This window comes from Calidris pugnax, unplaced genomic scaffold, assembly GCF_001431845.1.
Source record: "Calidris pugnax isolate Ruff unplaced genomic scaffold, ASM143184v1 scaffold13, whole genome shotgun sequence".
NCBI classification, from domain to species: domain Eukaryota; kingdom Metazoa; phylum Chordata; class Aves; order Charadriiformes; family Scolopacidae; genus Calidris; species Calidris pugnax.
Window position 1 is genome coordinate 3696656 of NW_015090810.1, and position 16798 is coordinate 3713453.

General features: G+C 39.0%; 1 protein-coding gene across 1 annotated transcript in view; it reads right to left on the bottom strand.

The window, feature by feature from the left end:
- Positions 1-965: 965 nt before the first annotated feature.
- Positions 966-16798, bottom strand: part of FRRS1L (ferric-chelate reductase 1-like) — a 17073-nt gene continuing 1240 nt past the window's right edge. The window contains exons 2-6 of the mRNA XM_014938433.1: positions 16459-16794; positions 14917-15059; positions 14308-14446; positions 10846-11092; positions 966-10395 (exon numbers count right to left, since the gene is read on the bottom strand). Of these exons, the coding sequence (XP_014793919.1) occupies positions 10223-10395; positions 10846-11092; positions 14308-14446; positions 14917-15059; positions 16459-16794 (1038 nt within the window). The 3' untranslated portion in view covers positions 966-10222. The remainder of the gene's footprint in view (positions 10396-10845; positions 11093-14307; positions 14447-14916; positions 15060-16458; positions 16795-16798) is intronic.

A 16798-nucleotide genomic window follows, 5' to 3' on the forward strand; every position in this document is an offset into this window, starting at 1 on the left:
AGGGTTAGCCCACAGTGTCGCTGTGTGCGTGGAACAAGAGTTGGCTATACAGAGATCTGAGTAACAGAAGAGTATCTTGGTCTTGTCAGGTTTGTGACAGAAGGCCCCACCAGTCTGTTGGATGTTACATCGCACAAACAGAATATAATTTAAGACCCTCTATTGCGTACATTTAAGACCTCTATTGATCACGATCACTTGGATAGTGCACAAATAGCTGACACACGAGATGTATCCTTTCTTGCAGCCTGAAACTACAGGGCAGCAGTACCACAAACACAAGAAACAGAGCATACAGTGTAAAAGCAATACATTTCTTAGTGCCTTCAGCCAACTTTTCTTCTCAGTCCATCAGCAAGGAGCTAAAATACCTGCTCAAACCTGAGAGATCACAGAGATTGAAGCATCCCTGCTTGAGTGACTTCTACTGCTGCTTTTGCTTGCTGATTATCACAGTTCCTCCTTCTGTTCCCCATCTCTAATATTATTGCATCTCCTTTTCTGCAAAAGCCTGTTCTGGCTGATTCAGGAGCTGCTCTGTCTGGCCAAGCATTTGGGCAGTGATGACAGTAGATAAAGAACACCCAAATTTGCAATATTGGCAGCTTGATTATAGTTGCATCAAACAGGTTACAAAAACACAGCATAAAGGTCATCCCAGGAATCTCTCTACACTCACTTATAGTAAGTGACAACTGGGTTAGTACTTTATTAAAATACAGGTAATTACATTTATTTACAGCTTCACTGTGATTCTGATGGTGAAAAAGAGAAAAAATTTAGTCCTCCACATCTGTTAATTTACTACTGTGACCAGCCTCACTGACCTAAATGGAATTGCTTGGGGTAACAAATTCAAGCCCATGGCACAGGAAGGATTTGTTAATGGAAGGCAGCAGCAAGGACTTCTTCAGCTTCACACAGACTTTTTTTTCCCTTTTATAAATGCCATACCATACATTTTCTTAGACTCAAAAGACATTTATTATAACAGGCTTATAAATATTGTTGTCTGTCACTGTCAAATAGCTAACAAGGCGCACTTGAACACCAACTTTTAGTATAAAACAGATGTTACAAAGCAATATTTTATGGCATGCAGTGATTGTAAAGTAGTCCTGTAGGTCACCATAATTTAATTATGCATTCATTCGGTGTTATTTTTCTGAAAAAACTAGTGAATAAATACAAAGAAGTTTGATGATGTACTTCTGGGCTAAAAACCCCAGTTCTGTACTCCTACCCCACCAAATGCTCATTAACTTTATGTGGATGTTTGTTATTGGCATACAGAATGGAGCCTGGAATAAAGAATGCAGAACACCACTTAGCACTATAGTTACAAGTTGCTTATTTGTATGTTTTTCTATGTATTAGTCTTAAGAATGCTGAACAAAGTCAAAAAGTAGAGATGACATTTCAGGTTCAACTATTACACTTCATGTAATACAAAACAAAGTGGCAAGAGTTGACATAGTTATGACAGCCTGCTTATTTGCAATGAAGTTAAAGCAAACCAGACCTCAGGATATATTAATCAGAAATACCAAGGCATACTAGGCATCTCTTTTAACCTAAACAGAACTCATGATGCTTCAAATATGCTAACAAAATAGATCTGCCTAAATAAAGGCTGGGGACATCACACACAAGTATCAGGGTCCCACCATTTCATTTTTCTAATTAGTTAATATGTTTGTAATTTCATCTTTGACCACCTGTGTCAAGACTTGAATGATACTTCCAGCTTTAGAGAAAATCTATTGTGTTATTTTTTCTATTTCAATTTTTATCACTGTTTTTGTATCATCAACTGTAAAAAAATAGAAAGAGAAATCATTGCTTTATATGCAAGCAGTCCAATATTGCAGAAGCAGATATCATATTTTTTAATTAAATAATAAAATGTTTTCCTCCTAAATTTAAATATGTTATCTGTGCTTCCTTTCCTATTATCCTAATACTTTATATGATAATATTTTCTTGACTTATTGAACTTATTCTTGTTCCATCTTGTCTCGAAAAAAAATTAAGTAATACTGTAAAAACACTAACATGAGGCTAATTTTTGTACCTAAGAAGGTGACAAAAAATTAGTATATAAAACCTGCAAACATAATACCCTAGCAGGTAACATCTCAGGTTTCTATATATTCTTCTGGATCACTCCGCACCCCCAAAAATCAGCTAGTTCCAGAGTCAGGAAACATGTAGGATTCTGTGTTTTGTCGTCTTTTATCTCCAAAGCAGTCTCTACCCTTTTGTTCTTAAACTCTCTTGTATAATTCTCAGACTTATACACACAAAAATACCTTCCGGAAATTTCCACTGCCTAAATATTTTTCCTTAATCTAAACTTTGCAGATCACTGTTGTGAAAAATCAGCAAGAATTTTTTTATTCCTTGGCACACAACCTAAGTGAATTGTTCCTTTATTTAGTCTTTTACTAATACCATCTTATGAAATTGAACTGAATGATGTCAAGCTTGGGAGAGATGTGAAACTAAATTAGGCAACACATTGCAATCGCTAGTTGCCATAAAATGTTCACTGCCCTGAGTAGGCATTGGAGCCTACTCCAGATTTGCAGCTGCTCGGCACTTTTGAAAAATCCAATTACTTCTTTAAAAATGTAAATATGGATTGGAGCAAGTAGTAATTTTCTGAGCTGTTTCTAAATTATTCTACCAGGTAATTCTGTAACGCTCTAGTCTATAAAGAGCACACCACCTTTCAGAAAGTTTTTAGGAGTGCCATATAAAAGTTCATCTTGTAAGTACATTCCTAAATAGCCTCTAATTGCAGATCAAAACTAGCCTATACAGAGCAGCAGCTCTTCTAAAATATGGACTGTGAAGTCCTGCACGTATTCCAGCCTTACAGCAGTTTGAAAGAACATCCTGCTTAGATAAGAAAGACAGAAGTAGGGCAAAAGCAACAGTTGTGAATTACTATGAAGCTGCACCAGGGGAAGTTCAGGATAGACATTAGGAAAAGGTTCTTCACTGCGAGGGTGGTCAGTCACAGGAACAGGCTCCCCAGAGAAGTGGTCATGGCATCAAGCCTGTTAGAGTTCAAGGAGCATCTGAAGGATGCCCTTACTCATATGGTTTAGTTTTAGGCAGTTCTGCCAGGAGCAGGGAGTTGGACTCCATGATCCTTACGGGTCCTTTCCAATCTGAGATATTCTATGATTCTAATGAGTGCAATTCAAACTGCTTAGCAATCCAAAAAAACCCAAACACAAACCTGACCCTTTCCTTACAGCAGGTCCATTGCTATTGCCAATTCAAATCACAGATTTTAAAAGAAAGTAATGTCTTTTCAGTCTGCTTTTTCACACCTATCAGCTCCACAAGCTGCACACATCCTCCTTGACATTTCAAAAATCACACTGTTTTTGCCTCAGTATCTAAGCCCAAATTAGATAAGTTAAATAACCAAGTCCAAGCATATATAATTTTAACAAACTCACTGTAAAAACTAAAAAAAAAAAAGAAGTTACCCAAGTGATTATTTTATACTAATAAAACAGGCTTAGAAAAGGAAGGTTTGCCTAGATCTTACTCTGTATCTGCAAAAATAAAGTATCTTGACATATAAATTACACAGAAATAACTAGATATGGAAAAAAGATGTGGTGAAAAGATAACATATGGTCAGTAAATATAAATTATTTTCTTTTGATTAATTTTTGTGCTCAGAAAATTGAGATTTTCTTTAAAACTTGCCAGTTAGATCCATATCTGCACTGGGCAGGCTGAGGGAGAGCTGCATTAGGCCCTAACACAGCTACAGAAATACTGATAAGGAAATTTTATCTAGGGAAATAGATGATGTACAACGAAAGCTGTTAAGAAAAGATCTAGAGCCTCCATCTTTTAATACCTGAACTGCTGCAGCTGTAGTTTGTAAAATGGCCAGGTATATGCGCAGCAGCCAATGGTTTCTACTGTCTATGGGGTCTTGACAGGTTTTCATAACTCCAAAGGCAAGATCAAGCCTCTGGCTCTTCCCTTGGAGTTCCACGGGGGCACACATTGGGAGGCACAGTCTGACCTCGTGCTCACACCAGCCCTTACACAGCTAGGACCTGCAGAAAAGCTACATTCTCCTTAAAGTCAGACTCTGTCCCTCCCATTCACATCCAGTAATATTTGCTTGTGATGAGGAGTGCCAGGCGGGCTCTGCCACATGTAAATCCATGCAAAAATAGGGCGTATGCCAGAACTGTTAGCCCTTCCTTGTCATTCAGCCTTACTACCAGTAAGTAGTACGTACCTCTTACTACCACTTCTGTCCCAAACTGTTTGGGGCCTCGCTTTATGGCATTGAAGCAGGCAGCTCTGCCCATTCGTTACGTGCTGAGGAGTCAGGGTTGAAGCAGAGGATGCCAGTTCCCGCAGGTTATGCACATACACAGCTCCACAAAGCACTGGAACAATTGCAATATTTAAATGTGTTCCCACTGCTATCATAAATCTAAGGCTCTATACAAAGTCACACTTTGCATAAAATACTAGCACTCTCACAATAGATATCTCTGAAAATAAGTCATATTAGACCTTCTGTAGTTCTGTGAAATACTTATTTCCTTCTCCTAAAGCTATTACCAAATACTTTACTTTGGGGAAACTATTTAAACATCTTGAAAAAATAAAAGGGAGGAAGGTAAGTACACCTGCTACACATCGGTGTGTGAAACCAAGGAAAACAAGGAGTCACAAAATGCAGTTCAAATGCTAATGAAAGTTACAAAGTCTGTATATAAGCTTTAATTCTGTCTCTAGATTATGGCATGGTGCAAACTTCCAGTGGACCCAGAAGTGATCAGAAAGATCAGACAGAGGAGAATAATTTACTTCTTTTCAAATGTCTGATGCACTGGATAGATGGGAAAGTAAGGAGAAGACAGACAAAAAATAGGGACACCTGCATTTTCCCCTCAAACTTATAGCAATTATTGACTTACAGATAACTGGGATATTGTTAATGACACAGATTTCTAATTGTGACCTGGATAATCATGACAACAGCTGTGTGTCAGTCCTCCTTACCCACTAACTCCTCTTCACAGCTGGGCTAAAACTTCCCAGGATCACCTCACTAAATAGCATAAAGTATCTGTGGAAGTGGGGACAGTACACAGGTTGGTGACAAGGAGCATAGTACTTTTCAGAGGAAGACTAGACATTAACACTCACAGTAAGAACACCATCGACAGTCTGGCAAAAGAAGGTACACATATTTAAGGGATTTGGCACAGGATGGGTTGTGCTCTTTGTTATTTCCATTTCGCAGTGGCCACTGAGTATATGGAGGCAGTTGCAGGGCCATTCTTCTTGGTTCAGACCCAGGACATGGTGTCCCCACTGAACTTCAAAACCCGGGTTTGCTGTCTACAAGTGCTGGAAACTGGAGAAGTCAGTGCCAAACTGACTTAACAGTTTGTCAACTTTTAACACAGTCTGGGTGTTTCGTCAGATTAGGGAGACCATAAGTGTTAATTTTCTTGCTATCCAAGCATTGCAAAACCAACCAAATAGGACAAGTATGCCACAGAGGGATTTCAAACTTTTCTCATCAATATGTTCTCTTTCCAAAACCGAGTATTTCCCTTATAATAATAAAGTTTTGGAGAAAGCATCATCCAGTAACCAATGACATTTTCAAATCAGCAAAGGGTTTTTTTGGAGGGGAATCAATTAGCATCTAGGATTATCTCACCTACACATAAAAATATACATAGTTATTTGATTCCAACAAAATAAAAAATAAATTCCTGCAAGTAATTTTACTCTGCTTATTTTTCTCTCTTTCCTATCCTACTTATTTTTAATGTGGTTTCAGGCCTAGATTATTATTTGTAGTATGGTACCAGTCAGACATTGCAGTCAAAAACAAGGTCCTTTTGCCATAGGTACTGTCACAAATATAAACAGCTAATTTCTCTTCCAACTAACTTACAAACTAAGTATAAAATCTTCTAGATGAGACAGACAGAGTGAGCAAAGGGTGATAATATGGTTAATGTAACAAGCAACGGTCACAACTGAATTGTGTTCTGCGTAGAAGGAACATATATAAGGACATCAATTAATGCCTTATGGTCTTTGCCAGTTCTATCTTCCTAATTAATAGTCAAATTCCCAAAGGACACCATACTCTAAACACGCACTTTCTAAACTTCATGCTTCTGTATTAGGTCACCCTGCAGCAAGGAATTCACAAAATCAAAGCACTTTGGAAACATGTTATTTAACAACTGTTTGCTAGTAGTCACCATAAGGAAACTAAAAATTATTTGATTTGGAGAGGAAACATCTGCCTCCTCTCCCAAAGGAGACCTTTTGCTCTAGTTTGTATTGGTACCTTGTCTTGGTTTCAGCTGGGATAGAGTTAATTTTCTTCTAGTAGCTGCTGTGTTTTGGATTTAGTATGAGAATAATACTGATAAAATATATTATTTGACTTGTTGCTAAGTAACTTTTACAGTAAGTCAAGGACTTTTTCAGCTTCCACAGAAGCTGAGAAGGAGCATAGACAGAACAAGCTGACCAAAGGAATATTCCATACGATAGACGTCATGCTCAGTATATTATGGGGGCTGGGCAGGGATCTGTGATCTCTGCTCAGATGAGCTGGGCAATTGATCATCGGGTGGTGAGAGCAATTTGTGTTGCATCACTTTATTTTGTATATTCTTTTACCACTACTATCTTTTTTTTTTTTTCCCCCCTTTTCATTGCTGTCCTATTAAACTGTCTTTATCTCAACCCATGAGTTGTTTGGGTTTTTTTTTTCATTTTTCACCCCTCCTTTTTCTCCCTCTTCTCCCTGTCCTACTTCGGGAGGTGGGGGGTGGGCAGTGCAAGCAAGCAGCTGTATGGTCCTAGTTACTGGCTGGGGTTAAACTACAACATACCTGTCAATTAGAGAAATATGAAAAACTATTTGAAATTATCTAATAATTTAAAAATTACTTCCAAAAAAATGACTTCGTAGTGTAGTATATATGTACTACTTTGTAGTACTTTGTATAACAGGGATCAATCCTGTTTTTCAATATTAAAAGGAAAAAACCCATGAGAACCAAAATACCTTCCATGACAAGTTATTATGCCCACTCAAATGTTAAGACTTATCAAATATCATACAAAGTTAAGTGCCATTGAGTGAAAGCCTTTTTGTTTATCTTATGGCCTTCTTATTCTCATATTTCTTCCCAACTGCTAATTTCTAAGCACTTGCACCTTCTTTGTTTGTCAACTTGAATCTCCTATTCCTGCTTTTCCAACTCTAAAGAGCAACTCTCAGACAAAACACCACAAGACAGCAAACTTCTTTTAGTGAAAGAAACTTACCCCAACTCTTGCTTTTAATTTGCCATAGTTATTTTCAGCTTTCAACTCTCCTTACACTTTCTTCTGTTTTACTTCTGCTACCTGCAAAGTGTTTAGAGCAGGAATTACAGCTTTACTATCTGGCAAGTAATATGCAAAATTCTGGAACAGTTTACTAGCTAAACTCAGCCATCAGTTGAAATACCAAAGAATGGGTTGGTTTGGGGCTTGCTGTGGACTTTTATTCCTCCCGTTTGATTAGAAATACTTAATTAGTGTTAGTTAGGTACTTTGATGTGCACATTTCTGCTAATACTTCAACAAGAGAAAAATATGACAAAAACACCAGCCAGCACACTTAACCTAGTGACCAGAAAAGAAACAGTATTTTTACCTTAGCTGAGAAGTCGGGGGACAGCTGAAGACTGAAGCAGATACACTTTACATGGGACATTCCTTGTGCACTGTGAAGAGCAGCTTTGCCTCTGCTCTGAATCTGCTGTTGCTTTAGAGCCTGGACTTTAAACACAGCTGACTCCATATAAGTGGAAGGCAGCTCTATGGATGCTACACATTTATCTCTCTATTATTATTGTCACCTTTAACGTACCTCTATGCTCAGGTCCACCCATGCTATCCTAAATCCAGCGCTGCATTAAAGAAGAAAAGAGGAGCCAAAATGTGTTTCTATCCTACTTTAGCACTTCACAATTATTAGATTAGCCCTTTAGTGGGTAATTAGGTAAATACCTGAAAATAAAACAGTAAATACAAGGCCATAAACTAAAGCAACCCCACGGCTACTTTAAATGGCTGTGATCTCTGAGAAGGAAGTGCAGCATGTCAACTCTCTCAGCTGCCTGCAAATTAGCACAAGGGAAAAAGAATTTGCCCTAATGATTTCTTCACTTCACCTGGTTGCTGAGTATAAAACTCATTATCCAAGGCTTCAGCTCTCTGCTTCAGTCAATCTTAAGGCTCAGCTTTACAGCTCTGATGGACCAAAGCCAATCTTCCTTATTAGGTGATTTCCACTATGTATTTCATCAGATGATGAGTAGACAATCCAACTTGAGAGAAGTAATTTACACTAAATCAAGCGATTACATGCACTTTTAAATTTCACTTCATTCCGAATTTCTCTTCCCCTCCTGAACTCTAGTCCAGCAATTTTTAGTGAACAAATTCTTAAAGATATCAATAAAAGTATATACTACTAAGCAATCTTCTTTTTGAAATAGGGATAAATTGTTTGTGATGGAAGTAAATTCCTCTTCAAACCCATTTCATATGCTATAAGCATAGATTTGAAGAAGGCTGAGCCTGAAGAATATTAGTCTACAAACTTCAGTCTGTGAATAATGATGCAAACCCAGCAAAGCTAGTTACTCTTTTTACTCTATGTAGCCATGAAAATAGAAATGCGGCTCATCACATACTTTGCCAGATCCTGTGTTACAGAGTCCTCAAGCATACCACATTAGATGGAACTTTGCCACAATCAATTTTTTAATTCTATTTAAAGAGAATTTTAATGCAAGTTGGGGAGTGAGCAGCCTTATCTATCTAAGCACATTTGACTGCTACATGTATACGTCATACACTTCCTGTTATGTGAAGAACAGAAATTCTCCACAAGAAATCAAAGTTTTTCATAAATTTCTGTGGCTCTTAAGTACCACTTGACACTTTCAATTTCAGTAACACTTGTTAACATCTTTGTAACATTTATTGGTGATTTAAAAATGTAATGTATTTCCTCTTTAGCTCATCTTTTTCCACAGTAACTTCATTTTAGCAATAGTTTGATGAAAGTAAAGATACTGCTCTTCTTATTAATCCCTACCTTTCATAACAAATAATCTCAACTATATTTCCATTTCTTTGCAAGTTAACACCAGCTGCCCATATCCATCTTTAACATGAACAGATATACAGGCATACAACACGGAAAAACAGATTACTTTGTACTACTCCACAACTGCTTAAAAACATATTTACATGTCAGCAATAATACTGTTTTTTCACAAAAAGAGGAAAAGAAATGGTTTAATCTATTAGGAGGACGTCCTATGGCTTCTTGGGAACTTCTGTATTCTCTATGTTTTACACCTGTTTTTTCCTATATATGGAGAATTTACATTACTGTATTCTTCCTTCCCTTTGTTAAAATAACTTTATATCTCACTCATAAAAGAAGTAGCCATTTCTTTCAAGAAGGCTGTTGAAGCACTATGTTATAGACATTCACCACCTTTTTTCCATTGAAAAAAATCATGTTAATGCTTGATTATGCAGGTTTAGTTTTGGAAAGTACCAGAGCAAGTAAACCTTGATAAATACAAAAACATCTGGGAGATTTGTCCGTTACTGAAGGGCAGGTTTTATACTGCTATGTTGGTATCTTGATCTTAAGTTCAGAAACTGCACTTGGAGCTGTGCTGTCTGCATCAGAACTACCAAACAGCGTTATAATGTTTTCCCAAATTTGCTTTCTGGGAGCAATTTGGAAGGCAATTTTGTTATTTGATAAGATGTCCATTACTAAATTCACCTAAACACACATACAGACACCCCTCCCAAACACACATACACACGCGCGCACACACACACATATTGATTTTACAAAAGTCTCCTTTTCTTTAAGCAAGTAGTCACAACACTGATTTGTTCACTGATTATTCTTAAATGATTTGCCACCACTCTGCCACTCAAAGGAGATGGTTATTTCATTCTTCTGAGAAGCTAACTATGTCTGAAAGCAGCTAGATGATGATGGTGGTGTGATATAAATTCCAATAGAAAAATGCATCGTCCATCCGTAGGGCAGTCCATCCTGAGAAACTTCCGCTGACAAATTCTTGCTATCTTCCATCGGTCATGGGGTTCCCATCAATAAATAGAAGGTCAGTGCAACAATGAGGAGCAAGCAGAATGGAGAGGAGAAGGTCTGATAGGCAGCTGATGGCATGAAAATATCTTCATACTTGTAAATACTGACAACACGCTCTGATACAGGTGGTGAGTCTATATCATGACGAGTTATAGAACCTTTAACAGGTAAGGGCAGAAAGAAATAATGTCAGGTACATTTTTTCTATAACTCTACCAAAGAAACAGATAGACAGCCAAGTAATTTTCAAACCTACAGGAGCATGCAATATTGCACTCTCAGTAAGGTACTTTCTCTGCTTTCTGAAATTAAATTTCTGAATTAAATTCAACTAAACAATAAACATCCTTCAACAGAATTCAGAACTTCTAGTTATGAAGTTCTTCTAAATTTAGCTTTAGGAAGTGGGGGTAATAACTATATAGTCAAGGAAACATGACATGTAGGACTGTTATTTACCTTGACTTCCTTTTTATCTGTTTTTAAGCCTCATGCTGCCAGAATTGTAGTTCATTTTAAAAAAAGGCATCTAGGAAGAATATTGAAACTGAAAGACATATATGAATTTTGAAACCCTAGTTCTGTCAGAAGCATGGAAATCAACTCACCCTGAATTGCTGGACCCCAAGCAAACAGATAGTACCAACTCAAGTGCAGATCTACGATGGTTTCCTCTCGGGGAACATATACCGGACGCTTGAATCGACATGTTACACGATTGTTTTCAAAAACCCCTTCTTCATCTCTAGCAGGATTTCTCTGGATTTCTTTAGCCCACTGACCAACATTATAGAAGTGCTGTATTCGGACTCTTCCATTATCATCATGAACACAAGCCATGACATCATCTCCTCCCTACACGGTAAAAACATAAGGGTAGAAGGAAAACAGAAGTGTCACAAAGCATTTCCTCATTTATGCATATAATTTTAATTATTAAAAACTAATCAAAACCTGGGGCTCTCATTCCTTCTTTCTAAGTTATATATACACAAATATTTGTTTCCCTAACCACGTGTCTTCAATCAGATTGAAAAGTACAAAGTAGATGGCAATATTTACTTACCCTTACTATCTCTGAATTCTCTTTTGGTTCTTCCTACGGGTTAATTTTACCTAACATGTATAACATATTTTTAAGACATAATATCACCCTGACATCACATAATTAATTGACCAGTGGAAGGCTGCTTTCTTTCATAATTTGTGAAGTTCTGGGATCCTGCTTCATAAAAATTGGCGACCTTGAATCCTTGATGTGTACAAAATCCACTGCATCAAATCACAGACAGAAAACCAATATAGTTTAGTGAAGTAGTGGAGATGAATCAACTATATATGGGAAAATAATAGCACAAATTACAGCCTGTCTTTTCTAATCTTTTCTCACGTTCACTTAAGGGAACGTCGCTTCTTGTATCTCTTAAGAGAAAATGAAAATGTTCAGCATGTAGTAAGAGAATACCATAAGATACAAGAAAAATGTAATCAATATGTGCTTCTTCACACAATATAAACAGCCACCGAGCATTACAATCAAGCAAAGAAACAACAGACAGAAGGAAGTGTGAGGACAATTACTTGTAGAGATCATTATTAGAAATATTAAGCCAGTTGCTAGAACAGTTACTCAAGGTCACTGCCAAAGTGGTAGAGCACTGTGTCACTCAGGGATTAGCATTAATTTTAGGAGTAGAAAGCCTTAGTATCATAGAAAGCCCATTAAAACACTGTGCAAGTTGGATGAATGGCATTTTACCGAACCCCACTGCCACAGGTATTGGTGACACATTAAATACAGGCCCTACTTCTCCAATGCTAATCTTTCTGATGTGCCATGCTGAGGATAGACAATGATGCTTGCTAGCATGATCAGCTCCCGGTTCTTTGTCACAGGGAAAGGAGAGGAAAAGGGTGCATTTAAGCTCTCTGGGAATATTGCTATGTGGATTTGTAAAAGATGTGCCAAAAGTGAGGGAAAAAGGGGAGAGCAAGGTAAAACACGTGCTTGAACAGCTTCTGCACCTTGATGCTGCTACAGGCAACATTTCCAGCTTCTGTCTTGAGCCCATCCTTGCTCCATAACTTATTTTCCAAGTTTAATTTTTATACATCTGAGTACAAATCCCTGTCTTAAGTACAGAGGCAAAAATAAAGCTGTTATCACATAGAAAAAAATTAAAAGGAAATAAAATAGCATTCTGAATCTCAACTAATAATAGAATGACATTACAAAATCCTGCCTAGGCACAAAAGCCTGCAAGTGGAAAAGCATAACGTTATTTGAGACAAAGAAACAGGTCACAGGACTTAAAAAAAAAATCTATTGAGGACATAAAATAGGGGTTTTTTTCTTGAACTTGTGTAGCTATTCAGGCCACACCATTTCGATTAGGGCTTCAAAGGCACAGCCAGCTCCTTGTGGTTTTGACCCAGTGTCATTTTACTGTTACAGCCTCTGTATCCCAGGACACCAAAACGTCCTGGAAGTTATGAAAAAGGATGAAGTCAGCAGGCGAATGAGAGAGGAAGACAAATGCTAGCTGGTTTAGTCCAGGTGATGTATGGGCATCAGAACATGTACGCAGCCATTTTGGAAGCAAAATCTTTCACTTCACACTGACTTTCTTCTTCTCACTGGAAGCGGAGACCTAACATGCTGCTGATGTGCCTGGGATAAAATGTAATGGGTGCTTTCCAGAGGTGATTTTCCCTGCAGGCGGTGGGACCCTGGGACCTACTGCAGATATATCAGAGTTACAAACTGGTCACACAATCTCCGATAGCTTGGGGCCAAACATCTAAACATGCTGAGCTGCTTCCAAAACTCTGCGGAGTACTTGCATTTCAGGCATCTAAGCTCTTCCCAAAATTTGGCTGTAAACTGTTGCTCACAGCATTGAAAACACGGACTATTGCTTGCAATGTGAACTGTTCTTTATAACACAAAAGACTTTTATCTTCATTGTGTTTATTTACTCTGTCATTTTAAAACATATATAGTAACAACTGAAAAGCATCTCCCCTCCCATTTTCTTTCTATTTCTCATTTGAGGTCTGATAAAAACATTGTTAAGTCAGTGCAAGTCTTCCCATTCATTTTGGTGGGTCCTAGCCCAGGATGTCTGAATTATGTGGTTTTTCAGACTACTGCTTACAAGTGTACAAGAAACAGTCCTGTCCTCTGACGTGTGATTTAGGACATAGGTCTGTATTGTTTCGTATATTCAGGAGTGTTTCTGTATACGAACACCTCATTATGAACTGCATTTTAATCCTAAATATTTTACCAAGGATCATGGACAAAACATCTTTGCCTCAGTCGTCTATTGCACAGGTTTTTTAAAGTTTGCACAGTATGTGCTCCTGCTTTGCCCATCGAAACACAATGAAAAATGAAGCTTTTGAATTAAAAACTAGGCACAGGAATAAGCATAAACCCAAACCAAATAAAAACCAGGAGAAAGAGAGAATAATAACTCTTAACAAGACTCCTTTCTAGAGCACGTGTGTTTTGATTAGCAGGAGTCATTTTGTCACATTGAACAATTTTGAAGATTTTGAGTCATTTTGAACAACACAGAGGTATGAAAGAAACAAAAAGATTTCCAAAGTTTAATGGTGAAAGCCATATTTATATTGCTGAAAGTCAGTTGGCTTACTGAAGAATAAAATTATTTGCTACTTAGTTTCTGATATGCTTTTTTTCCAATTAACACTGACATAAAGCGCAACAGGACATTTCCACATGAGTTGGCTTGAAAACGCTCTGAGGGCTTTTTGAATCAAAAGGCAAAAAGCTAATAACATTCAGCCATTCAGAGCTGAACCACAACACTGTTGTAATTCCCAGAGAAGAAGGGAAAGGACACATTGGGAAGGATGAGGCAGTTTCTGGGAGGCAGTAGGCCTGCTTTCTGTTCCCAGGCTCGCTACCAAACGATACTTTGTTTTTAGCAAGACCGTTTTTCCTTATGTGCTCTGTTTGTGACAGATCAAATAAAAACCATTTCTATCCTAGCATGTAAAAGTTCACACGCTGTCAACATGAAGAACCATACATCTCTTACCATTTTCTTGTCTGAGGAAAATCCCACCGCCACCCAGCCATCAGTATCAGCACTCAACTCAAATTCAACATCAGCTCCTATTCTGCGGTAACTTAGGAAGTAGTCACAAGTCTCTGCATTGCATCCAGGTTTGCCGTACCTAAATGGAATTGGAAATATATGTAACTTTTCCTTGCAACTTCCTGCTATGGAACCACATCACATTTCTGCAAGAAAAAACTAAAAGAATGCATTTTGGTATAATGTTTGGTAAAACAGATTACATTATGCCATACACAAAGTACCATTAATTGTTTGTAATTATTAGTCTTTTAATGTAAGAATATCTAATATTTAAGCAGTACAGAAAACAAGTGATTACACTGGGTATTATTCTGTTGACCTTCCTAAGTGCTTCCTGAAAATATAACAAACATGAAATAACTGTAGGTCCCTAACTACATCCTTAAACAATCTAGTTTCCACAAATTATATAGTCCATAACTACAAAGTATGTTCTCAAAAGATGCACATTTATTAATATGAATATGGATCATTTACCAAAGCCTCCAGTGCAATCAGTCAGCATTCACAAACACAGGGGTATCTACACTCTTATCTCAGACTGACCTGAAGCATCCCTTGGTTTTTCCACAGTCATCCACTCGGATTTTTGCAAACGGATCCACAGGAGGAGCAGTAGGGAAAGGGTAACCTGTATAAACAGAATAAATCTGTTTATACAGATTTAATAAATCAAAATCAAAATCAAAAAATCAATAATACTAAAGAGAAAGGGTTCCAATAGCATTTATTTTGTCTGCTGCTTACTGAGTTGTTCAGGTGAGGGACTACTTTGTCACATATGCAATCCTTTGCTCAGATGGTCCTAGATCCAGGTACCAAAGTAACACTGATGATTACTGAAAACAAAATTTTTCTCAGGTTTCCTACATTTGTCGAGAAGGGAAAAGGATGCCAGAGCATGGCTTTGCTACACCGAGGGCAACAGTTAAGGCAGAAGGAACACGGAGTAGTGCAGCCAACTAACAGTTAGGGATCCCCGCTCAGCTATCTCTTTGTGCACTCTTAGTGCCCTCAGGAAATCCATAAGGGAAGTAAATCTGACTCCTTAGCAATAAATGACAGTATTAAGTATAAACACAGGGCGCCAGATTCAGAGCTGTAGGAACAGATACCGAAAGGACCTCCATTAAGAAGTAAAACACAACATGCATTGCAATAAAGGTAAGGGATTATCAGAATTGCCTGCAGTGATGACCTGCAATCACTTGCCAGGTAAAGCCCAGGAAAGACGGACGATGGGAGTTATGACTCCAAGCAACCCCCTGTCTGCAGCAGAATAGTGTACCAAAGACAAAGTGTGAACATTTGCAAACAGACCTTTTCTGTCATGGCTTGTAGAAGTTTGTGTCTGTTGCATAAACACAGATATTTTAATAGGATGTTCTTATATTTAGCCAACTGAAAACCAAAGTGCTAGCTGTGAAACTAGAAAATCCTCTGAAAGTGCTTCACTGAGTGGGAAATAAATGCGGCAGTTAGTTACAGCCTCTGCAGACACACAGGAACGCTTACCCTACACAACCTTAAGAACAAGTAACTTGGGGAGCCCTGATTCGCTTTCCTAGATTTCTGTCGATGCCCATGGATTGACAAAGTGTGCCATAAACTGCAAATTACAGCCTCCATTAACCGTATCAGGTGCCTGGGTAAATTTACCAGTTTAAATGTATGAAGTTAAGACAATTTCATCACAGCCTGTAGTGGAGCATCACCAAAAGCTTGGGCACAGGGCATCCTGTTTTCTCACTTCTTCCTTTTTTTCCCCACGTGCATTAAACAACCGGGTTTCCATGCAGCCTAACCACAACGTTGGAGTTTTAACATTTTGCCATTTGTAACTTTAAAAAAAAACACAAATAAAACAAACAACAAACAACCAGAAAACCCACAAACCCCAGATGCAACCACTGTCTTTCTTACCAACTTAAGACATCACTGAGCATTTTGAAAACGGCAAAAAAACCCCAAACCCAGGGCGCTCCTTGTCAGTCACCACCCGGGGAGCTTTTCAGGAGCGGGTCAGTGCCTCGGAGGCAACCAGCCGCTCGGCGGGACGGGCCACGGAGCCCCCCGCACCCCCCCCACCCTTTCCCCGGACTCTGCCGCCCGCCGGGGGCTGCCCCGGCCCCCGCCCTGGGGGGTGAAGGGACGGGGACTCCCGGGCCCGGGGGTTCGGCTGTCGGTCAGGATTCCCGGGGCTCCCCCCCCAGCAGCGCTCCCGGTCCCGGTCCCCGGGGCGGCAGGGCCGGGCGGGCGAAAGATGGCGGCGGGCGCTGGCCTTCGTGCTGAACGCCAACCGCCGCTAACGGCCGCCAACCGCCGCCAACGGCCGCCAACCGCCCGGCCCGGCCCGGCCCTGCCCTCCCCCGCACCGGGCCGGCCCCGCCGCCTGCCCACCACCCCGTCCCGCCTCGCCGCACCCTCC